Below are 25,075 nucleotides of genomic sequence, written 5' to 3' on the forward strand. Positions count from 1 at the left end.
CTCTGGGGTAATGTCCACGTTTTCAGTGCTGTACTTCTGGGAAGAGGATCAGAGCCCGCGACAAGGCCTGGGTCGGGAGCTTTTCTGGAGAGTTGTTCCTCGAGTGGGGCAGTGGATCCCGGGCTGGACTCCCCAGGTGCGTGCACATCTGCGGAGGCAGTAATTGGCACTGTGAGCTGTTTTCAGTCATCCTGAATTTGGGGGTAAAGACAACTCACTGTGGCAGTAACTGATTGTTTCCTGCTAAGACTTCGATGGACATTTTATAAGATTTAATTTTAAAATGGGAAGGGGAGTCATTTTGAAATAATGCACTTGGTTTGGTAGATTAAATTTTTTCAATACCTGGAATCCATGGGGGCAAAGTAATAAAAGACTCATAGCAGTGAGTCTCGTACAGTGTTGTGACATACCCAGACTTTCCTCCTCATGCTCAGATCCAGCACTCTGTTTCTAACTTTCAGTTCTAGCAAAGAAAGCTGGAGGTTGGGAACTGGAGATAGAGCTAGGAGGAAAGTTGAGGAAGTCTGTCTGTCTAGTGATTTAATAGTACAGTTCCCTATATGGAAGGCAAAAAAGGTACTTATTTTCCTAATGCAACTGCAGAAAGTAAAGATGTATAAAATCTTGGCTAATGAAGTTGTGTGGAAGACAGGGTGAGAGGGCTTTGGGGCCGAGGCCTACTAATAAACTGTTAACTGGTTATTCCCGACAGTTGTCCTGCATGAATGGTATAGTTGATATGTTGGAAATTTCTTGCATGTCATAAATACTTGATAGATGCTTCTTTAAAGCGGATATATGGATATATGTTTTATTATAAAATCAATTTGGGTTTTGTTACTGAAAAAGGGACTTTGAGCCTCTAAAATCTTGTCTGCCATTTTTTTCTGTCGTCTAAGTTAGTTTGTTCTAACTCTGAAAGCTGGAAAAGCGAGGATTATAAAAATTAGATTGCTTCGATCCAGCCTCAAGTGCCATTAAATGGTGAGATTATTCGGCCTTTGTATTATTTAGAACTCTCTTGATTACAAGTGACATAAACCCAACTTGAATTAAGTTAAAAAAAAAAAAAAAACAAGTGGGTTCAGTGGTTTTAAGGAATCAGAACCAAGGGCTATACCGTTGAGGATTCCACAGAGATCTTTGTCTCCCGCCTTTCTGCATCTCTTTGAGTGTCAGCTCCATCCTTGACAACTGCTTTCCTTCTCAAGGTTGAACTGTGCCTGCCTGTAACTGTGGGCTCATAGCTTAACAGCCTTGTAACCTAGGAGGAAAGAGATTCATTTTCCCGCCCACTCCTACCCAAAATTAATCTTTTTTTTTTTTTAAAGGAAGGAGTCCCAGGTTCGCCTCTCTGGGTCATGTGTCCATCACTGTGGTAAAAGAACTAGGATACCATAGCCCATCCTGACCTTCTGTTCACCGTCGTGGTTTGGGGGATCAGTACTGATTATCAGCAAAAAGATGCTGTACAAACAGTATCCACTTCAGCCGTGGAATAGATATATATCGGAATAATTTATATTTATATATATTTATATGTTTTTCTCCTCCACCATTTGAGAGTGAGTTGCAAATATCATGCCTTTTTATCCCTAAATACTCCAGTGTATCTTTCCTAGGAGTAAGACCATTTTCTTATGTGTAACCATTTATCTAGTTACTGCTTTTGTTTATGTACAACTAATACGCAATCTGTGGAAAGACACCGTAAGATCATGCTAATATCCTGTTCCTCTTCAAATTGTTCTCCCCCCAGATTTAGCATTCCTTGATGATTCTGGACTGTACGTATGTTCACGACAGTGGTTACAAAATGATTTTCCAACTCCACCGATTCCTCTCCATTTACTGTTTGTATTCTATAAGCAAGAGCTTTCCTTTCTCCCTCATTTATTCATTATTTGTCTGTCTATCTGTCATTGGAATGGATTCCTATTGTTTTCAGTGGCTTATAATTCATTACTGACCTTGATTACTTTGGTGCTCAAATGGCCCCAGTTGTGACCGTGAGCTCTTTAAGCTGACTCCTGTGCCTTTTTGACGTGCTGCCTTAATTTTGTTGAGCACTCCCTTTACTCTCTGACAAAACAAGATGTTTCAGGCTGATCTTATAACTTCCGTGTCTTGGAATCAGCCATTTTTGTGAGGAACTTTGGTGTTAGAAACCAAAATCTGAGCGCTACGTGTGCACATTGCTTTTGGAGCATCTCTGCTTTTCAGCTCTTTCAGTTGTCAAAGCTAGGGAAAAAATACACAAGACAGACACATGTACATATACGTACATGCACATATATACACACCTACATGCACACAGTATATTCATAATGCGTATGTACCCATTTATGTGCATGTGTTCATACAGATACTTATTTTAGAAAACGTGTGATTACACTGAGGCCTCCAGTTTAGATTCATCCCACAATATCTCCCTTGCCTTACACCATTTCATATTTATGTCTTCCCACTTCTTGGGTGAGAACCACAGCTCCTAACACCAACACATTTACTCATTTGTTTAATCCTATACCACAACTAAAATGGTTTCAGAATTGCTTCACCTATACACCTACCAAAGAGAGTTCAGGATATGTTTGCTGTTCTCCCTACTTCTCCCAAAAGCTGAAAGTATATAGTCAGATATTGTGTTTATAAATTAATGAGATTTTTTTTCCATCTGTTCAGTGTGGTTATGTTATTCATTTGAAATACTTAGATTCATTTATTTCAGCTTGTTTTCATCTTTCATTTTTAAATTTTTTGATATGTAACATGCTTCCAAAAGTCAGATTTTATATAAAAAGATAGAGAAATGTCACTCCTTCCACCCCATTCCCTCCACTTATCCCTTGTGGATAATCATTGTTTTTTTGGTTTATCCTCTTTGTGTTTCTTTCTGTAAAGTAAGTAGATATATGCAAGTTTTCTTACTTCCTCTTTATTCTTTCACAAAAAGTAGCATATTACTATACTCTTTTGTACTTTGCTTTTTTCACTTAACAATGTATCTTCGAAATCACTCCATATTAGTTTACAGAATTCTTTCTTAATTGTTTTTATAGCTACATAGTACTCCTTTGTATGTATCCTTATTTATTCAGCACTAATGTTTGGACATTTAAGTCTTTTTTGTTATTTTGAAATTACCAGATAATGCTGAATAACCACGTACATATATATTTTCATATTGTTGGAGGTGTATCTGTAGAGTATATTCCTATAAATGGAATTGTTGGATCAAAGGGTACATACATACATACATAGTTTTGTTACATATTATTTGACCACTATTTTTGAAGAACGTAGAACTTCAAGGGGCAAAGAAAACATTCATGGACCAAATGCATCTGTAGGTATAGCGATGTGGAGGTTAAAATGTCTTCATTTGATAAAACTCAAGTATAACGTTTTCAAAGCTCATTCCAAAGACGGGGAAAACACATTTCACCTAGTCTTCCTGGAGGATGAATTCAGGTGATACTTTCTTGATGTCCTATCTGAAAATCCCATTTATAAGCTTATAAGAAATCTTTTCTTCCTGATATTTGTGTGTATCAGAAGAGCTCCAGGAAGAATTTTTGGAACTCAAAATTGATTCTGTTGTCAAAGGTAACCTCCAGAAAATCACTTTGAAGATTTTCCCAGGTAGAGTATCTTCTTGTTTACCCCCAGATAGGTAAATAGGTGTCACTAGACATTTTTCAGTTTTACTGACATATATTTAAGAAGTTTCCCTCTGCTCCACCCCACCCTCAGCTTCTGGCTAGGAAATCTCGTGGTGCCTCAGGCTGGACTTTGGAGGTGCCTGACTACAGTTCCTCCTTACTTTCATCACTTAATTTGTTTCTGAAAACATGGAAGGCAAATATATACAAGCCTTGTTGTAAGGTTTAATATTTTGAGGAGGTTCTGTGACTTCCCTGGTGGTTCAGTGGTAAAGAATCCGCCTTCCAGTGCAGGGGACGCGGGTTTGATCCCTGGTCAGGGAACTAAGATCCCACACGCCGTGGGGCAACTAAGCCCACGTGCCACAACTACTGAGCCCGCACACCATAAACGACAGAGCCCACGCACTCTGGAGCCTGCGTGCCACAAGTAGAGAAGAGAAAACCCGCAGGCCACAACTAGAGAGGAGCCCACGCACTGCAACAAAAGATCCCGCATGCCGCAACCAAGACCCAACACAGCCAAAAAATAAAAATAAAAACAAAAAAATAAATTCCTTAAAACAAAATATTTTGAGGAGGTTCTATTCCTTAATTGTGTCTTGAGCTTGGTTTAGTTTTCAGTGGGATATTTCACAATGAAGCATGTTTCTAGCCCATCTATATACAAATATTTAAAATGAAGATTAAACATATACAGACAAAGTTTTCCAATATGAAGTTATATTTAGTAGATAGATAAAATTGATTTCAGATGTTGGGAGAAGGATTTAAGATTTTACAGAAGATTAAATGGAGTTCTGAGCACGGGATCATTATGGTGACTTTCGGTATGTTAGCTGTCTTTAAATGTGTGTCCAAAAAATTAAGCACAAACCTTCTTTTGTTAAGAGAACCAACTATGGATTTATGAATTTTTCTGTATATTTGGGTCACTGGAATGTTTTGTTAACAATTCTTTTGGTCATAATTTTGAGATTCAAATAAGATTAAAGGAGATTTGAAGTTTTTGCATTTATTGAAAGGGAGCCTGGGGTTAAAAAAAAAAAAAAAGGAGCCAGGAAACATGATATGGAATAAACAGTGACAGGCTGTGAGTCACATGAGCTGAGCGCAGGCCTCTGCTCGGCTGCTAACTTTGGGGCCTTTGTTGCTTTTAAACCTGTTTCTTTATGTGGAATATGAAGCTCATGTGCCCTGGCTCCCTCATGGAACCGTGGTTGTAACAGTTCAATGAGACAGAAGCACATAAGTGCTTTGTAGAATATAAATTGCTATGTAATTTTCTTAGCAAGAAGCCATGTAACATGAGATAAATATTCCTGTGAAAATTTGGCATCTTTTTAAACTGTTTCACCTGAGTCTCCTGTCCTGAAACTGACAAGAAGTGCTTTTTTCCCTGGCTTGAGAGCACAGGTCTCTTGTTAAAATGTACAGTTCTCTAAAATGGCAGGATCCCTTGAGTTTCATTTCCTCAAAAAATTTTCATAAAGAACTTTGCTGATAGGTAGGGAAGCCAGTCTTCAGCCTAGGGAATCGAGGGTGGGCTGGGTCTGCACTCATGTGATGGGTGATCGCCCGTTGTCACTGGGTGCTATCCCGCTACGGGTTCATCCCATTGGATCTCCCGTCTCTGAACGAGGCCGGTGGTGTCCCTGTCTTCCCCCGCACTTTCCAGTGACTCACCTGATGGGAAATACCGGTAATCGTGGCTCTTCCTCATTCTCCACATTCTGCCAAGGCTTACTGGTACTAATTCTGCTGGATCTTTCAAATCCTTTTCACCGATGAGTTTTCATTGAGCCTATCTCGCCTAGGTCTTCATTCCCTCTTGCCCGGGCTCGCCATCATGCCCTTTTCACACAGGGTGAGTCTCAGCTCTCTGTCCTCGTGTACTCCTGGTTTCCTTCCAGCTCCATTACTTAGTGCTTCTGTTCACTTGCCCTGTCATCCAGCCACACAGGCTATCTTTTACTAAATGTGCCTTTAACACTCTTCCATTCCCCAAGAATGCCATGGTGGTTACGAGCATGCCTGGTTTAAATACTTTCTCTACCATTTACTAGCCATGTTACCCTGGAAATCTTAACTCACTGTGCCTCTTGATAAAATTAGGTTGATAATACTATCTGCCTTACAAGGTTGTCGTGAAGAGTAAAGGAGATAATCCGTGTAAAGGATTAGAGAACGGTGCCTGCATGTAGTAGGTGTTATATACGAATTAGCTGTAATTATTATTATTCCTGTCTTTCTGTCTATCAAAATTCTGTATATATCTCTGCTCAAATGTGTTTTCCCAAATCTCCCCGATGACACGTAATCGTATCTATCCATTGATGCATCCATCTATCTATCCAGTAAATATTGAATACTTAGTATGTTTTAGGTAGACCACTCACTGTGAGGAATACAAAACTTAATCAAGTGCATACTCTCTGTCCTCTGGGAACTTAGAGTCTGATAGGACAGCTCAGAGAAGTGTAAAATATTCATCCATTCAGCAAATGTTGATCGAGCCACTGCAGAGGATCCCAGGTCCTCTATGGTTCTGAGCCTGGTATCACGTGTAATGACTAACTTTGGTGAAAGATCAAAGTTTGAATACCTTATGCAAAGCACAGTTGAGGTGCTTGGGAGTGTAGAAAAGAGATTTTATCAGCCAGCAGGGCCCGAAAAGGCTTATTAGTGATGTTGCCATCTTAGCAGGGCCTTTCAGGGTGGATGGACTTTGCCCATTTCCACCTCTCTCAAGAAGCATCCATCGCTGCACTGGGCTATAGCTCTAGGTGGTCTGTAGGAATTCTGTCATTACAACCTCCTCAGGGGCTGGGCAGTGTTGTCTTCAGTTTTGAGCTCCTGGTACTCACTCCAAGTTCTTATGCATAGACCATTCTCAATAGAGGGTGATGACAGATTAGGGAGATGTCTCTTCCCATGTAACTTAAAGGGAGATTGGAAGTGGATGATTCTCAATATCTGTGAAGGAATTAAACTTCCTAGAGAAGACATTTATGTGAAACTGGAAATGAGGTTTTTTGGAGATGTTCCTATTATTTTATTTCTTATCACATTAATCATATCTATAGTAGTCATGATAGGGGGTATAAAAAAAAGTGAATTTTGCATCGACCTGTGTAGTTATTTCTTCCCATATTTCTGCAAATTTCTGGGAAGAAACTCTTGTAGATTTTCCATTAAAGCCTATCCTGGCCCAAGAATTCCAGGATGTGCTATCAAAACTGTAATCACATGAGAAATCTTAGTTTTAAAAACTGCCCAACAGCTTTAATTCTGAATTTCTCCTTGTAGCAAGGAGCAAGGACCAACCCCAGTGGAGAAAAAGAAGAAAGGAAAAAGGAAAAGTGAAACCACAGTGGAGAGTTTAGAGCTGGATCAGGGCCTGCCGAACCCATCCCTGCGGAGTCCCGAGGAGTCCACTGAGTCTGCAGACAGCCAGGTACAGCTGTGCCCGGAAGCCCTGGTGGGCGTGATGGCTGCCGGGCGGGGTCTTGCTGACACTGATCCTGTTACTCCTCTCTCCCTGTCTCCAGCCTGCATCTCTCGCACACAGACCTGGGCTGGGCTTTCAGTGTTTTAGTGGGTGACGGACCACAGGCTTTTCTTTAGCATCCTGGTCCTTATATTAATAATCTCCCAGTTTTTTAGTGGTGTTTGCTTGCTTCTTACAAAGTAGCATGATATTAGGCCGCAGTAAGAGTGAATGTGGAAAGTGGAATTGTAATCCAAACTAGGTAAGGCTCAGAGGGCCTGTTTTGCTGTGTAGGTAATACATTTAGGGCTCAGCGTGCTGGGCCAGTCTACACAAGGACACTTTCATAATCCCAGATGCTGGAGAAGTCAGGGATGGATTCATTTTGCCAAGATGGTAAGGAAACTTGGAAACAAGGGGTTGTCCACCTAAGTGAGATTTCTGAAAACATGCCAAAGTGTGCCCAGGACATTGGTAGGAATTTTCTGTCTTGAGTTGAGGCTGCCTCTCTTGGACGTGAGTTCTAATATTTGAGAGTGCTGTTTCCTCTGACATCCACAGCAGTTTGTCTGGGCTGTGCTACTGCATGGGGGCCATTTAGGGTAAGACCAACTTACTGCTCCTTAAGAATCATCCTTAAGGACCCTCATAGATTCCTAGGTGATCTTCGTTGTAGGAAGGTGTCAGCTCCTAAGGTCGTAGTGGTAAATAAGTAGTAGTGTCTGGAGTGTCAGATCAGAGACCCCCTTTCACTGCCTGTAAACTTGGGTTAGTGGCTGTTCAGTGTCCTGACGGGCAGAGCAGCAAGTACATCAGGTTGATGGGAGTTGGCAGGGGGTTCAGTGTTTCTAGGATGGTGATCTGTACGCGGGATTGGGGGGAGAACTTTTTATGTGGAATCCTTCATGTAAAATTAAATGTCATAGAGGTGACACAGTGAAGGAATGATGGGAACACAGAGAGAGCCCCAGGAGGTATCTTTTAGATGATAAGGGGGGGTGAGGTTTGGCTTTTCGTTTTGTTTTGTAAGGTTTAAGTATTTAAGAGTAAGCTAGCTGGTGAATGGTTCCCAGAAGTGTTCCTACTGCTTGGATATGATGTGTATGTAGAGATGAACCATGTGTTTTACTGTTTGAGGAAAGCCACTGGGTTGCTTTGTTGTAGAATGTTATCTCTCTAAAAGGTCACAAGCTACTTAATTATAGATGAGTCCTTTCATGGTGAGTCACGAATCTTATTTGGTCATACTTAAGATGTCTGCTTGCATTTCAAAGGGTGTTAGGAGATTCTCAAAATAAGTCCTAGTAAAATTGGTATTATTTAGTTGTTTAGAAGTACATGGTAAGTATGGTGAATTTGGCAAAAAAAAAAAAAATCAAAACCAAAAAAACTATTAAATCATTGTCATAAACCCTGAGCTTCCAGCTATGCTGGAAGGGACCTCAAAGATGATGAAGTTACTTCCCATCCCTGTTTTGCTGGAATAGAAACCGATTCCAGAAAGCAGGGTGGGGGACGCAATGAGGCATAAAACACGTTTCCTTGGATTCTGACCTTCTTCTCACTGGATCCTGGTGATTTGGCTCCCCTCCCTCACCTGGGTCCCATTTTGAGTGAATTTAGTTCTGAAAAGAATTATGTTTAGGGAAGATTCTTTTTGCGAAGTTAGAGAGGTCTCCTTCGATTGTGAGTGAGTGTAGGTGAGCGTGTCCTTGTGCAAGCTTTTCCCTCTGACTCACAGATAGTCTCTCTGGCGGGTGTGTTTGTGCTGTAGAAACGGCGCTCAGGACGGCAAGTGAAGCGCAGAAAATACAACGAGGACCTGGACTTCAAAGTGGTGGATGATGATGGGGAAACCATCGCCGTCCTTGGAGCCGGCCGGACATCTGCCCTCTCAGCTTCTACACTGGCTTGGCAGGCGGAGGTACGGCCTTAAGATTGGGCTGCTGGCCTCGGCTGGACAGTCATTTTGAGTACTTGATGGAGCTGTACTGTGGCTCTTTTTTTAAGCGTAAGTTAGATCACCTTAACTGCTGGTTCTATCCTTCGGGTGGCTTCCTGTTGCACTTAGAATAAAGTTTAGACTCCTGACTGTGCCTAGCAGGCCCCTCTGTCATCACACTCTCCCTAATTCACCAAATTCATTTTTCAGATACATGACTTTTCGCCATCTCTCTCATTACTCTCCAGCTAAAAGACTTGCCTCTTTTAATGCCATGAATTAGCAGTTCTTTCCCACCTACTGGCCTTTTCCTGTATGGTCCCTTTTGCCTGGAATGCTCTTTACCACATGCTTTACATGACTCTTTCATTTAAAGTAGATCCCTGCCCCTCATCCTAATGTTTCTTTATTTCACTCCTGTTTGTTTCTTTCATAGCTCTTATTACAGCTTATAATTGTGTTCTGATGTCTGATTTCATTTTATTTCTTTGTCTCTCCCATTAGAATGTAAAAGTCTGATACATAGTAAATAGCTGTTCCATGAATGGAATCACATGAACTAGTAATTACAGTTGGGAGTTGGATTACAAATGTGTATTGAGAGTCCACTGCAGGGCCAGGTCCTAGGATACAAGGATGAGTATCAAGGCATGGTCCCTGCCTCCAAGGAGTTTTATCTGGGAGAAGAGGCATATGGCTGTGCTGATATTGTGATAAGTGCAGTCTTAGAAGCCTGTGCTGGATGCAGTGGCTACACAGAAGGAAAAGTGGACAGGAGAGGGAGGTCAGGGTTTTAGGGGAGGCGTTTCTTTTTTTTTTTTTTTTTTTTTAATTTATTTATTTATTTTTGGCTGTGTTGGGTCTTCGTTTCTGTGCGAGGGCTTTCTCTAGTTGTGGCAAGTGGGGGCCACTCTTCATCGCGGTGCGCGGGCCTCTCACTATTGCGGCCTCTCTTGTTGCAGGGCACAGGCTCCAGACACGCAGGCTCAGCAGTTGTGGCTCACGGGCCTAGTTGCTCCGTGGCATGTGGGATCCTCCCAGACCAGGGCTCGAACTAGGGGAGGCGTTTCTGACATGCACCACAGCCTCACAGCCTGATGGTCCCGGAGGATGTGGTATGGCAGCTTGATGAGCTCGGCCAGGTGGTGGGGTCTGATTTGAGGAGTGGTGGGAGACAAGCCTGGAGTGGTAGGAAGAGTCATGTTATGCAGGCTTTGGCTGTCAGCTAAAGTATTTGGCCTTCATTCATACTGTGGATTGAATGAGGGGCAGGAGGCAGGAGGCATCGTTGGGTTCGAGCAGAGAAGCAGGATGCCCGTATATGCGGTTTAGGAATTTCCGTTGGCAGCAGTATCAGGGAGGAAAAGGATAGCATTAGGACCTGGGACCCCCGAAACTAGAAAGGCAGAGGGTAAATGTGGAGAAGGAGGAGGTCTGTTCCAAGGAGCTTACAGAGGAGGAATCAGAAGCAAGAGAAGAAACAGGCTGTGCGTGTAGGAGGCGCCTCATTGCCGGCAGCACGTTCTGAGACACAGGCTGTCTTTTGTTACGGAGTCGCTGTTGCTGACTTGGCAGGATTCATGTTCTGCGTGTGCAGCAATAGCACAGATACCTGTCCTTCCTCCTGGACACTGTGTGGCTGGCTACTGGAGCTCATGATGCTTTATCTGTGTAAACCACCTTGCCTCCAGAGTAATGCATTTTCACATAAGATTACTTTTCAAGCACATAGTTAAGAATAGCCCTTGCAAGACTGCTGTAAAGTGATAGGATTACATTGTTTTACAGCGGGTTTCCCTTCCTTGGAGATTTTATGGTTGGTTTGGTAGTTAAAACACTCTAAGGGATTTTATTTTCTCCTAGTAGCCATTTAGCCCAAGTCATTAACCATATTTCAGTTGTTGTTCTGTCTTCTCCCCTGGTGCCTGAAGGGCAGCATTAGCTGATCAGACAGAAATAATTCGGGAAATTTATATATATCCTAAGAAGGCTCTTTCTGTCCTCTTAAGGGTGCAGCAAAGAGAAAGTTTATAGTGGTGAAACATAAGCTGGAATCTGAATTTGCATTAATTACGCCTCAAAAATTGTGACTAAATTTAAACAAGAAAGAGGCCCGATACGTGGTTTTGGCATTGATGTTTAGCAAGGCAGCTATGTGGCTCTGGCCTCCACGCCACAGGGCAAACTGGACAGCCTGCGCAGGGTTGAGTGGGTTGCACGGTCAGTGCTCTGTGGAGCCCTCCACTTGCACCTGTTTTACATAGTGGGCTTCCTGGGGGGGTCTGAACAGAGATTTCCCAGGCCAACACAAAGCCCCGAAATCAGGGATCTCATCTAGGATTCCAAGCAATCCTCAGAGTGTCCAGTGGCACAGAAAATCAGTGGAAGAAGATGAGGCTTTTCCTTCATCCTTTTTCCAAGGCCCTTTGGAAGGGTGTCTGCCTGCTTGCTGGCTTTAGCTTGGGGCAGAGAAGGGTGTGCAGTCAGCACCAAAAAGGCCCCACTGCTACCTCCCTGCTTTCTTTGTAGTGTCTTATCAGCATGCTCAGCCCACTTCTGTGGCTGCTGGCCCCTGTCCCAGCCCCAAATTGCAACCTCAGCAGTGCTTACCTAGTGGTGAGTTGCTAAAAACATCTTTACGCATGATTCAGTCTAACTCAGGACTGGCAGATTAGCACAGCCCTGCTTCGGGGTCTAGAGGCCTGTCCCCTGGCTGAGATATGGGATTAGGACTGGAAGTATGTTTCCAGCCTGACTGTGACTCTTTGCTTTCTTATTCTTTGTCAAACTGATGTCGGTGCCTGGAACAGAGACAGACTTTCACAGTTATGGTACATTTAGTGTATAGATTTTTCCAAGGCTGTCTCAGTTTTTGCCTCCTAAAATTTGTGTGGTTTGTATGATTTTGCCTTTGGGACAGAAGGACTTGAATTTGAATGAGACATCCACCCCTGGTGTTCTCCTTTGCCTCCTTCTGCTGCTTTGCAGACAGTACCCTCTGCTTTGTCTGGTCTTTCCCGTGCCTGGCGGGCTGAGCGCGGTTGTTACCTCCCCCAGGAAGCTCCCTGCCCGCCCTGAGCTGGGGATAAGTGCCCCTCCTCTGTCTAACTCTAATATGTTTAACTTCGTCACTGTCCTTTAAACACCGGCCAGTTTTTGTTTCCTTCGTCTAAGCCATGAGCTACGTTAGGGAGGGCTTATAATCTTTTTTTTTTTTTTTTTTTAATTTTTTATGTATCTCTCTGGCATGAAAGAGCTTCAGTAAAGTCAAATTTACATTAACCCCCAGGAACTATTCAGATGAAAGTATGGCACTTTCCCTCTTCTGTTTTGTGGAGTATTTATTATATTATGCCTGATGTCCCCCGGACACTTGTTCACAGCCTGTGAACACTTGTTCACAGCCTGTGACTGTTCTGATTCATCAGTGCCTCTGCCATTCTGTTCTGAATATCACTCCTGATTGTTCCCGCCATTAGATTGTAAACTGTTACAAAACAAGCCTCACTTTTAATTTATCACAATTTTCACCTAACATAGGTAGTACTTTATGTTGGGTAGTAACTAACATAAAGACTTGCATTCACTTGTACTTGTCATGTATTTATTTAATATGTGAATAATGAATAAATATGCTTAAAACTTATTACAGAAACAGGTGTGATTCTTAACTCCCGGATTAGAAAGACAAGAGTGAAGTGTTTTTGTTTTTTCTCGGGCTCTTGTTTTCTCCAGTTCTTCATACTGGCATAGTTTCCCCACTGGTGTTCATCCACGTCTCACTCTGACACCGACAGCCGTGGGCAGGCCCCTTGGCAGAGCGGCTTCTGGCTGGCATGGCTCTAGCTCTGTACCAGCCCGTGTGACTCAGTGCTTAGGCTCCTATGCACTCGGCCCAAGAGGATGGTTTTCATTCTTCCCATTTCTCCGCTGGCCACACCACCGTCGCCCACCCCGCATCTTTCCTCAGATTGTCTCCTGTCTTTGTTTCCTCTTGGCTTCTGCTGCCACCCGTTGTGCTGAGGCCAGTGTTCAAATGACCACAGTTCGCACTTTTGTCGTTCCCTGCCCCAGGTCCCTGTCCTTCCCAATCCATTACTAGACTCATTCTCCCATAATACCAGAGAAGTTTTTGGCTTTTTTTCAGTGTCCCACTCAAGAATCTAAGGTGGTTACCTCTTAACTCCTGTTTTGGATCAAAACTCCTGCCTGATTTTTTAAGGAATGTGGCTGCATACTACCTCTCTCTACCCTCATTTATCCCCACTCCTCATTCTGTGTAATGCTTTTCTCTACTAAGACTGGTTCCTTAGTGTTCCAAGTCTGCATCCTGCTTCCCATATCCTGGTGCTTTCATCCTTCGGGTGCATTTCGAGCTTCCTTCCTGTTTGCAGTCCTCTTACGAGCCACCATTCTTTAGGGCCCAACTAAAACATTACTATTCTGTGAAATCCAAGCTATTCTTGCTTCCTGCACTCTTGCTGCCGGACTTAGGGTCACTGTCACACTGATTAGAATTTACCACTGGTACATTTCTAAGAAAAATATGTTTTATCTTGCTTTCACTGAGTGTAAGCCCCTGAGACTGGGCACCTTGTTGGATGCTACTTTGGACCTTCCATGGCACTTGGTAAATGCTTGTGTTTTGGAGTGGCTTCTTCTTGCTAGAGCCTTTCCTTACAGCTCGCTGAATAGAAGTGAATCAGGTGGTTGGTTGAGGTCGAGGGTGATGTGGGTTGAAAATTTTTGAAATTTTCCCTAAGAAAATAAATTTTTAATTTCATGAGGTTCTGACATGAAAGTGAATGAACTAAAATGGTCTCCTTTGAAGGATAATTTGAGAAAACTCCAAGCACTTGAGAACAGATGGCTGTCATGGAAGTATGTTTGGCAAGCAGATTTAGTTTATATCTGTGTGTATCTGTATACACTGAGTGTTTATACACACATGGTCATGCTTATGCACAATCTCTGTTTAGGGAAAAAAAAAATCCTGATTTTCCAGTTTTTTTCCTACTTTGATGTGTATTTTGGAAACGCTACTCTCTTTTTTCCCTTTTATTAGGATAGGATAAAAACCTGCTGTCAGTATTTTGATGATAACCATTGATTTTTTTTTTTTTTTAATACTAGTGTGTTTCCCCCTATTCTTTAACTAGTGCCAAAAAATAAATTAGTTTTTATTTCAAATACCTTAATTTTTACTTGAAAATTTTCTATAATGAAGAATGCTTTAAACCCTCCATCCTTTTAATCCTCAGAGTAAAGTCCTGTGCTTTCTTCATCCACATGTTAACATTTGCTTGGATTTGGTCCTAGTTAAAAACTCTGAGAGCAATCAAAATCCTATCATCAGAAACCACCTTTTTCTGCTCTTCATGGTAGGTAAGAATAAGAGACTATTTGAAGCAACCTGCTGGTGAGGAGAGACAGTTGTTCTTTTAGCATGGGTGTACACGTATGAATGCTTGCTTGCTAGTCTGGGTTATACAGAATTGGGAGTAGGTAGGAAAGGTGCTCAGCAATTATGAAAGTTTAATGCTAATAGGCAGCCAACTCATTTCCAAAGGCTCTCCTAATTTGTCCAGGTACTCTGGCTCTGTGTTCCCATAGCACTTGCTTTATACTACTATTCCCATGTTGTATTGCAAAATCTCTTAACATTATTTATTCAAAAATATTTATTGAGCACCTACCACTATTGAGCGCCAAGGACTGTTCTAAGTGCTGGAGATAACGTCAAGGAACAAAAGAGACAGAAGTCCCTGCCTTCGTGGAGGGAGCCTACAGCAAATGGAGAGGAGGCCTGCAGCATACACACAACCGATCTCCTCCTCCAGATATTTGCCAGATTTTGAACCTACGTGGGATGGAAAGCCAAAAGGCTAAGCCCAGAACTTCCAAAGGGTAGAAATAACTAGGGAGAGGCTGATAATCAATCTGAAAATAATAAAATTGTGTAGTATCTCAATGGTGGTAAGTGGTATGGGAAAAAAAAAATCAGAATAGGCGTGATACGGAATTCAGGAATGAAGCCTGCAGTTTTAAGTAGGGTGGTCAGTGTTGGCCTCACAAAGGTAATATTTGATCCAAGAAGTGAAGGAAGTAAAGGGGTGAGGGAGTCGTGTAGGGAGAAGAGTGTCTCGGGCAGAGGGAATAGCAGAGTCCCGGAGGTGGAAACATGCCTGGTGTGTATGAGGGACGGACTAGGAGACCTGAAAGGTGACAGAGGAGATGAGAGGCTGGGTACACATCCTATGGGCTTCTGTAGACCTTTGGAAGACTTTTGGTTTTACTCCAAGTTAAAAGAAAAACATTTTAAGCAGTTTAAGCAAAAGAGTCACTTAATAAAAAGGGCCGTTCTGAACGTTGTGTTGAGAATGGATCAGTGGGACAGGAGTGGAAACAGGGAGACTACTTAGGAGGCAGTTGGGAATAATCTGGGTAAGAGATGAAGGTGGTTTAGACCAGGGTAGAAGCAGAGGAGGGGGTGAGAAATGGCTGGATTCCCGATGTACTTCAAAGGTAAACTCAACAGGATTTCTTGGCTGATGAGATAGGATGTGTGGAGGGGAAAGAACGGAGTCAGGATTACAGCAGGATTTTTGGTTTGAACACCCAGAGGGATAGAGTTCCTCTTAACTCAGCTGGGGAAAACTGTAGGTAGAAAGGGTAGGGGTGGGGGGTTGGCTAAGAGACTAGGAGTTTAGTTTGTGGACATCTTAGGTGTGAAATATCTCTGAGATATTCAAGTGGAGATGACAAGTAACAATTAGATAAAGGAGTCTGTAATCATAGGAGAGGATAAATAAATACGGCAGCCAACACAACATAGCCAGTATTTAAAACCATGAGACCAGATGAGATCACCAAGAGAATGAGTATGGATAGAAAAGAAAAGAAAGCCCAAAAACTAGGCCCTAGGGAACTCCAAAAATAAAAGTTAGTGTTGGAGGATTCTATTCTCAGGTAAGGGTATAGTAGGGCATGGCAGGCCAACACTTGCTGCAAGGGGGGAAAAAAGATAAATTGCAAAGGACATATTTTTAAAGACATCAGATAGCTGTGGAAGCAACAAGAATTAGATGAACTAAAATTCCAGACAGAGAAGAGCTATTCCTAGATGAGCTGACAGTTGCTGACTGTTTCTTCTCTGGAGGCATTCTGCAATTCTGGGCAGGGGCTGAGGGTCAGGCTGGGCCCAAACAGAGACTATTCTGGGTTGAAGAGAAACCATCTGACCCTGCTGGTGATTGATTATGCAGGGCTGGTGAAATGATTGGAAACTAAAGGAATTCCCAAAACAGGGAGCTTTCCCCTGGAGACATTTGATGAATTCTGGAGTTGCCCAAGAAGTTAGTGGCTCAGCCAGAAGGCAGATTGAAATCTCACAGTCTCACGTTACTTTTAGGAGATAAAATCTCACTAAAAGGATGGGTCTACTGCAAAAAAAACCTGACTCTCCCTTAAGAGAGATTTTTAACCTGCTTGGGATTGGAGACTTCAGGGCTCAGGAGTAAAAAGACCTGCTGGACTTAGAGTCAGTGACCTTGGACATTCATACTCAAGGAACAGGTAAAACAAGGGATGGACTGAATCTTAGCAGTAACCCAGTCCTGACCCAACAGTCCCTGATTGGACCAGTGGGACCCACTCCTTCTCCCTGTTTGTCTAAGAGAAAATAGGAAACACTTGTAGTAGAAGATATTGTTTGGAGCTGCTATGATTCTTTTATTCACAGTATTCACAGTATTCATCATACAGTAAAAAATTATTAGACATTCGAAAAGGCTGGGAAATTGACTGAAAATCAAGAAAATAAATATGTTAATAGAAGCAGACCCCAGATGATCCAGATAACAGCAGAAAAGAACTTTTAAATAACCATGATTAATGTGTTAAAGAAAATAGAGGAAAAGATGGACAAAATAAGTTCTAAAGTAAAGAATTCCAACAGAGAATTGAATCTATAAAGAGAATCAGATCAACACTGTAAAACTGAAATTTTCAATTTATAAAATTCAGAACACAGTGGATGAGTTTAAAAGCAGATTAGACACAGTAGAAGATAAGATTGGTGACTCTGAAGACAGATGAACAGAAAGTTTCTAAACTGACACACAGAAAAAAGAATGGAAAGAACATAGCAAAGCATAAACGGATAAAGAGGCAATTGGGGTGCAGTGAAAAGGACTAACACATACATATCTGATTAGAGTCCTAGACATGGAGGAGAGAGTGAATCAGAGGAGTGTTTGAAGATAAAATGAATGGCCAGAAATTCCCATAAACTGATGAAGCTATCCGCCAGTACATTCAATGTCAGGTAACCCCCAAGCAGGAAAAATGTAGAAAAGAAAACCATACTAAGCATATCTTAAACTGTAGAAAACCAAATACTGAAAGAACATCTTAAAAGTCAGTAGATAAAAACTGACACCTAATATTATATTAAATGGTGCAGTATTGAATACTTTCCCTCTGAATTTGGGAGTAAGAAAAAGATTCCATTATTCTCATTTATATTCAGAAATACACTGGAGGTCCTGGCTACTGAACTAAGGAAAAAGAAAAAATACAGGACTTCCCTGGTGGCGCAATGGTTAAGAATCCGCCTGCCAATGCAGGGGTCACAGGTTTGAGCCCTGGTCCAGGAAGATCCCACATGCCTTGGAGCAACTAAGCCTGTGCACCACAACTGCTGAGCCCGCATGCCACAACTACTGAAGCCCATGCACCTAGAGCCTGAGCTCCACAACAAAGAGAAGCCACCTCAATGAGAAGCCCGTGCACCGCAACGAAGAGTAGCCCCCGCTCGCTGCAACTAGAGAGAAAGCCCACATGCAGCAACGAAGACCCAGCGCAGCCAAAAATAAATTAATTAATTAATGAAAGAAAAAATACAGGCATGCCTCATTTTATTACTGTTCGCTTTATTGCACTTCACAGATATTGCACTTTTTTTTTTTAACAAATTGAATGTTTGTGGTAACCCTGTGTCGAGCAAATGTATTGGCACCATTTATAATATAGTAAAAAAAACAAAACAAAACTATTTCTATAAACTAGCAACATCAAATCAGGAAAGGAAAATTGTAAAATACCATTTATAATAGTATCACGGTATTAGATACCCTGTAATAACTCTCAGAGGATACAAGCCTTCTATATGAAAAACATTGCTGAAAGAAATTAAAGAAGACCTAAATAAATAGAGCGATATATGACATACATGTATTCAATATTGTGAAGATGTCTATAGTTCAGTCCCAGTCAAAATCTGAGCAGGGTGTTTTTCTGATAGAAATTGATGATGGAAGTACAAAAGACCTAGATTAGCCAAGGCAATCTTGAAAAGGAAGAACTAAATTGGAATACTTACCATAATCCAGACTTTGTAATCAAGCCACAATGAAGACAGGGTAGTGTTGCCATAAGAACAAATAGACCAATGGAACAAAATAGAGTGGTGTGTACTGCCCAGCATGGCTTGTACTTAGCTGTGTGTGGCTATTAAGCACTTGAAATATACCTAGTCTGAAGTGAGATGTGCTGTAAGTATGGAATACACAGTAGATTTTTAAAGACTTAGTATGAGAAAAATAATGTAAACTATTCCATTAATAATTTTACATTGATTACATATTGAAATGATAATATTTGGGGTATATTAGTTTAAATAAAATATTGTTAAAATCAAATTCATCTGTTTTTTAATGTGGCTACAAGAAGATTTACAACCACATATATGGCTTAATGAATGACGTTGGTGGCAGCAAAGATTCCTTAAACAACACAAAAATATGTAAGAGAAAAGACTGATAAGGTGGATTATATAGAACTTCTGTTCATCAAAAGATACATTTTCAGGTTGAAAATGCAAACCATAGATTGGTAGAAAATGTTTGTATGGATTGTGACAGAGGACTCTTATTGAGAAATAAAGATATATATTAAACTCTCGCAAATATAAAGAACTCTTGCCAATCAGAAAAAAGGACAATTTTTAAAATAGGCAAATGACTTGAACAGGAGCTTCACAGTGAGGATATCCACATGGCCAATATGCATATGAAAAGATGCTCAGCATCCTTAGTTATCAGGGAAATGTGAATCAAAGAGATGATAATACACATCCACTGGGAATGGCTAAAATTTTCAAGACTGACAGTATCAAGTCAGTTGCAACTCCCATACACTGCTGTCAGATGTAAAAATTGTTACAGCCACTTTGGGAAAAGTTCTGACAATATACGTTAAAACTAAACACGGGCTTCCCTGGTGGCACAGTGGTTAAGAATCCACCTGCCAATGCAGGGGACACGGGTTTGAGCCCTGGTCCGGGAAGATCCCACATGCCTTGGAGCAACTAAGTCCGTGCACCAAAACTACTGAGCCTGCGCTCTAGAGCCCGCGAGCCACAACTACTGAGCCTGTATGCCTAGAGCCAGTGCTCCGCAGCAAGAGAAGCCACCTCAACGAGAAGCCCACACGCCGCAACAAAGAGTAGTCCCCACTCACCGCAACTAGAGAAATCCCATGCGCAACAACGAAGACCCAGCGCAGCCAAAAATAAATAAATTTATTTTAAAAAAAAAACTAAACATATAACGAACCTCATAACCTAGCAGTTCCACTCCTATGTTATATCCAAGGTAAATGAGTGCATTTATGTGAACATTGAAAGCAACCCAAATATTCCTCAGCAATAGAATGGATAAATAAATGGTGGTGTATTTATACAATAAAATACTACACGGTAATACAGGAGAATGAACCACACACTATGTGATTCCATTTACATGAAACTTAATAATAGGCAGAACTAATCAATGGTGGTAGAAGTCTGAATAGTGGTTACTTCTAGTGGGAGCATGAGGGTCTTCCAGGATGTTGGAAATGTTATATAACTTGATCTTGGTGGGACTTAAACTTCAACAACTGTACACTTGAGATCTCTGCATGCTGTATGTATGCCATACCTCACTTAAAGCATGTGTTAGCATGTCTGGCAGTTCCTTGATGATGAAGACTGTAGCTCATTTATTTCTATAAGACCAGTGCATAAACACAAAAGGCACTCAATAAATAATGTGGGAGAAATTTAGGAAGGAAATGAAGTAGGAAGGTAGGAAGGAAGTTGGTTCATTCATCTAGTTCCTTGTGACCCAGCCCCTGTTCCTTTGTTCTCTGTCCACCTGTCATAGTCAGAGCTCTGTTTGGCTGCAAGGTTGGGGTAGTGATTTTACTGCTCAGGAAAGTACATCTAGCTTGGGCCCTTTGCTGTTACCCATCTGTACAGTAGAAGATAGGTCCAGGTATATGGAGAAGAGGGAGACTTTTTAATCACATGATGTAGATTAAGAATAATGCTGTATCTTTCCTTGTGTATTTCCATCTGTGTCTCTTTTCCTCTTCCCTGTTGTTTAGCATTCAGCCAATATTCAATGATCACCCACTGTTGCCTGGCTTTTTCAAGGTATCTAGCTACATTAGTGAGTAAAACAAATAAAGATCTCTGCCCTCACAAGGCTTATATTGTGGTGGGAGAAGACGGGCAATCCACAGTAAACTGCCTCCTTCTCCTTTTCTTAACTTGTGCAGAAGAATCAAGCAGAAGAAACATACTGACAGGAAAACAAAAGCTTAGTCTGTATCCCACCCCATCCTTCTATTGTATGGTAGGCCCAGTTCACTTGTCTTCTGATTGAGCAGTGGGAAAAGACTTGTCATTTTGGATTAACTTCACAATGCCATGTGTCCAGGGGGACGTAATAAATATTTGTAGCCTTTGGGAGCATCTGTCAGTGCCTGCTGATTCCCATACTTCTTTTCTGCCATCCGCCCTACTCATCTTTTTTTACCATCACCTTTCTGGGAAAAGCTTCATTTAAGTTCTTAGAAAATATGTTTTCTGTAATGGTATGACTTTGGGACAGTTGAGCCCTAGAATGGGCACTGAGATGCAGCATAAACCATCCTTTTGGAAAGTTCTGATAAGGAACCCAAATAGTTATTTTGAGAGTTAGGGTTGTTGTGATGAGTGTTCTTTTCATATACTGTTGTAAATCTCATATTGTGATAAATACTGGATCTGGAAAGGTTATGTAGTGCATATGAAACGATGGAAATAAAACTGCTCAAATAAAGTCCGAGGAAGAACATTTAACAGGAGAGTTGTGACCCAATGCATCCTTTTTTTTTTTTTTTTTTTTAATGTCCATCAAAGGAAGAAGACAAATAGACTCTGGTTTATTAATACAATAGAATATTATACAGTATTAAAATTGAATGGCTAAAGCAACATGAACAATATGGATGAATATTGGCAATATCATATTTAGTTAAAGAAGATTACATCCACCATGACACCCTTTATATAAAGTTAAAACAAAATAAAATTTTAAAGAAATATTTGTAGATCCAGTGCATCCTTTTTTAAGTTTGTTGTTTTTTAAATGCAGATTTTTTTTTTTTTAAGTCAAATACTCTGTAGAAAGAGATTTCATGGAGATTAGGAAATGTTGATGTGTATCTAGGGCAGAAAGGAAGGAATTAATTTGTTTCCAGTTGGGATTTGTAGTCAATGGATGATCAATGAAACAGAAAGCCACTTCCAGGTACAGAGGGGAAAGATGGTACAATTTAGTAAAGAATAATTATACTTTGCATTTGCATAGCGCTTACTGTCCAAAAAATATTTTCACATGCCATTTTATCCTCCCAGTAACCCAGTGAGATATGTGTTTTTAACTCCTATTTTAATAGACTTGGAACTAAGAGGTGTTAATTGACTAGCCCAAAGTCAATAGCTGGATTGTGTCAGAATTGGGACCCTCTGATTCTAAAGCCCCCAGACTCTTCTATGTTAGGCCTTTCTGAAAATTTATGCAGCAACATGTAAGCAGTTTTGGCAGAGAAGGGAAGTCTTAGGGTCAATTTTAATGATGCTAAAGGCAGATCTGAAATGAAGAATCTGAAGCAAATCAAGAAGCAGAATAACTTCCCTGCTCACTTGGGAGGGGAAGGTGATAGGGTGTTATGCCCAGAGGTTAGAATGTGTGTGATCTTTTGATCACTCTGTGGGCTGATAGGAGAGAGACCTCAGTACTCAAAGGTGAACTTTTGGACAAAGTAGTGCCTATTACAGTATTTCTTCTAGAATTATTTCATGGCTCCTGTGGTGCCGTAATTGTCTCTCTCTTTAACCTCCATCTCCAGGAGCCTCCAGAAGATGACGCAAACATCATTGAGAAGATCCTGGCATCTAAGACTGTCCAGGAGGTTCGTGGCTGATGTTTCTGGCTTGTATATCACTAGCGCAGTTTACATCCTCTGTGGAGAGATGTTTCTGGAGTGGTCATTCTTGGCTGGACTGAGAGCTAGGCAAGAACACTGTTTGGCTAGTTGACACTTATTTTCACCTCCATGAAAGATTTTAAGACATGAAATTCTGAAATATTTGAGTATGGCCCAAACCGATGTTTTTTTTCCTTACGATCCTAGCAAAAGGTATTGATGCTTTAGTTGCTATAGCCCACTGAAAGTCATCGGAGGGCCAAGAAGAGATGGGAAAAGACTCCCAATGAAAACATCTTTTCCTTTCAACATCTCAGGGCTGTGTAGAGAACCTCTAGAGAAAATTTCTGGCGTGAAAGAGTATGCCAGTGCCAATGAGGGCATAGTTTCATCTTTACCTCAAGTATTTATGAAAGTAAACTTCCTTACTTTGAGAGTGAACATCACTGGAGTCTGTGGGGGACGGTTGGGAGGATGCCGGAAATGCATGTTCTCACTTCTGCACCAGCTCTCAGAGCCCTGGGCCAGTTTGGCTTTATCAGCTGAATGCTCTCCCAGCCTGGACCTAAGAATGACACCAGGAGGATCATTTTTTTTTTTCTAACCTTATAGCTTACCGTGTGTTCAGCCTTTAGAAAGCCTGCTCCAGACCTGTCAGAAAAAGACCTGGGAAAATGAAAACGTCCTCGAGAAATATGTTCTAAAACCAGGAAGAAGTATTGATTTACCTTTTTCGTTTGGCACATAAGGGTGATCCATGGGGCTCTGGGCTGATAACTGCTTGCTTTTGGTTACAGGTTCACCCGGGAGAGCCCCCATTCGACTTGGAGCTGTTCTACGTCAAGTATAGGAATTTGTACGTCTATTTAATGTATCATTTGTATGTGTATTTTAAATGAATAAAACTTTCTTCTTTCATCACACCATTATCTTTTATATTTTCCAAGAATGGCCCCTAAGGCATGACCCACAGATCTTGATTGGCTCAAGTTCACCTTAGGCAGCAGTGCTTTACTTTGGCTGCGTATAGAATCACCTGGAGAGCTTTTTAAGACTATTGAAGTCCTTGCTGCACTCAAGACCCGTTGGCTCATACTCTGGGAGTAGTTCTCAAGGATTGGTGTGTTTTAAAAACTCCCTCTGCAGTTCCCATTTGCACCCAGAGTGGAGAACCATGGTCCTATAGCCTATACTTTTCTCCCCACTTAACGTTTTTCTTTCTTTCTCTGCTGTGTGCCCACTTTCACTAATGTGCATTAACGATGGCCTGCCTATACCTGCCCTCCCTCTGCTTTGAGCCAGTTTCTCTAGAAGCCACAGAGTGGTGACCAGTTGCTTGGAATTGCTGCATTGTTTTGTATTCTGTTTTTGTCCTGAAGGGCAAGGCCCTTCTAAGCCCAGTCTCCAGCAGTTCCATAGCAAGTCACTCCACTGCTGCTGTGTTAGACAGTCACCTGGTTATTGAAACACTTTAAAGCTTGATGGTTTGCTGGTTCTGTGCTTGTCTCACAATTTGTGTGTCTTTGGATAGTTCCTACTTACACTGTAAATGGGCCACAATGGAAGAACTCGAAAAGGATCCTCGCATCGCACAGAAGATCAAGCGATTTAGGAATAAACAAGCCCAGATGAAGCACATTTTTACTGAGGTGAAGCAATGTTTACTAATTTGATCACTGCTTTTCTTGCGGTATTAAATACCGGGTTTAAGTTTCTTAAAGTTGAAGTCCTGTATAGATCTATTGCTCAGGTGTCTGCTGATTTGTGACAAGATTTGTCCAGATTTAAGCCAAAGAAAACAAATTATCCAGCAAGGAATAAGGATCAAACCTTATAAACTGATAACTCATAAGAACGTGCATCTAGGTCACGTTCTAGGGCAGAATGTACACACAGAAGGAATGTGCACACAGTTCTTTCATTTCCTCCTCCCCCCTCCCCAAAAGGGCAGTTCCAAGAAGACTTAAAGTTTGGGTGTAAAAAATAAAAACAAAGCTAAAATGTTAGAAAATAAGTAAATAAATATATAAACTTGGGAATTTCTAAGTATGGTACCTACAGCAAGAGGAAGGATTGATGGATTTGGATGTCAAAACATCTGTAGTGCCTGTAAGTTAGAAAATACCACAAATAAATCTTTAAGTACGTAATGTACATAGACGTATTCCCTAATTACGTACATGCACACATACATACAAGGCATACATTCTTCTTACCCAGTATGGAAACCTTATTTATATTTGCATATACACATGCATGATACACATACATATACACATGACAAATAGCTTTAATGACAAGAAATGCTCTTATAGTTCAAAAAGAAAAGTACAAAATCCCAAATAGAAAAAATGGACAAATTAATGGGGAATTCAGAAAAGAGGGGAAAATTACTTACCAACCATACAAAAATGTAGTCAATTTCACTAGCAGTCAAAGAAATGCAAATTAAAATGGGAATCTTCTAGTTTTTACTTATCAAATATTTGAAGGTTTTAAACATAAGTATTTTCCACTGCTGGTGAAGGTGTAGGGAAGAGACACTGTCGTCGTCACTGGTTAGGAGCATAACTTAGGATGACCTGTCAGGACAGCAGGATGACAACAGACATCCACATGTCTCAATATTTGCCTATACTTTGTCCCAGCAGTTCTGTTTCCACCATTTATTTTAAG

General features: G+C 41.2%; 1 protein-coding gene across 2 annotated transcripts in view; it reads left to right on the top strand.

Annotated features, from left to right (window-relative positions):
- The window catches only part of CHD6 (chromodomain helicase DNA binding protein 6), a 208,229-nt gene that overhangs the window by 86,580 nt on the left and 96,574 nt on the right, over nucleotides 1-25,075 (top strand). For both annotated transcript variants that reach the window (XM_068565429.1, XM_068565428.1), the window contains 5 exons: nucleotides 6,978-7,125; nucleotides 8,933-9,082; nucleotides 22,322-22,384; nucleotides 23,197-23,255; nucleotides 23,931-24,048. In XM_068565429.1, the coding sequence (XP_068421530.1) occupies nucleotides 6,978-7,125; nucleotides 8,933-9,082; nucleotides 22,322-22,384; nucleotides 23,197-23,255; nucleotides 23,931-24,048 (538 nt within the window). The remainder of the gene's footprint in view (nucleotides 1-6,977; nucleotides 7,126-8,932; nucleotides 9,083-22,321; nucleotides 22,385-23,196; nucleotides 23,256-23,930; nucleotides 24,049-25,075) is intronic.

This window comes from Eschrichtius robustus, chromosome 16, assembly GCF_028021215.1.
Source record: "Eschrichtius robustus isolate mEscRob2 chromosome 16, mEscRob2.pri, whole genome shotgun sequence".
NCBI lineage: Eukaryota > Metazoa > Chordata > Mammalia > Artiodactyla > Eschrichtiidae > Eschrichtius > Eschrichtius robustus.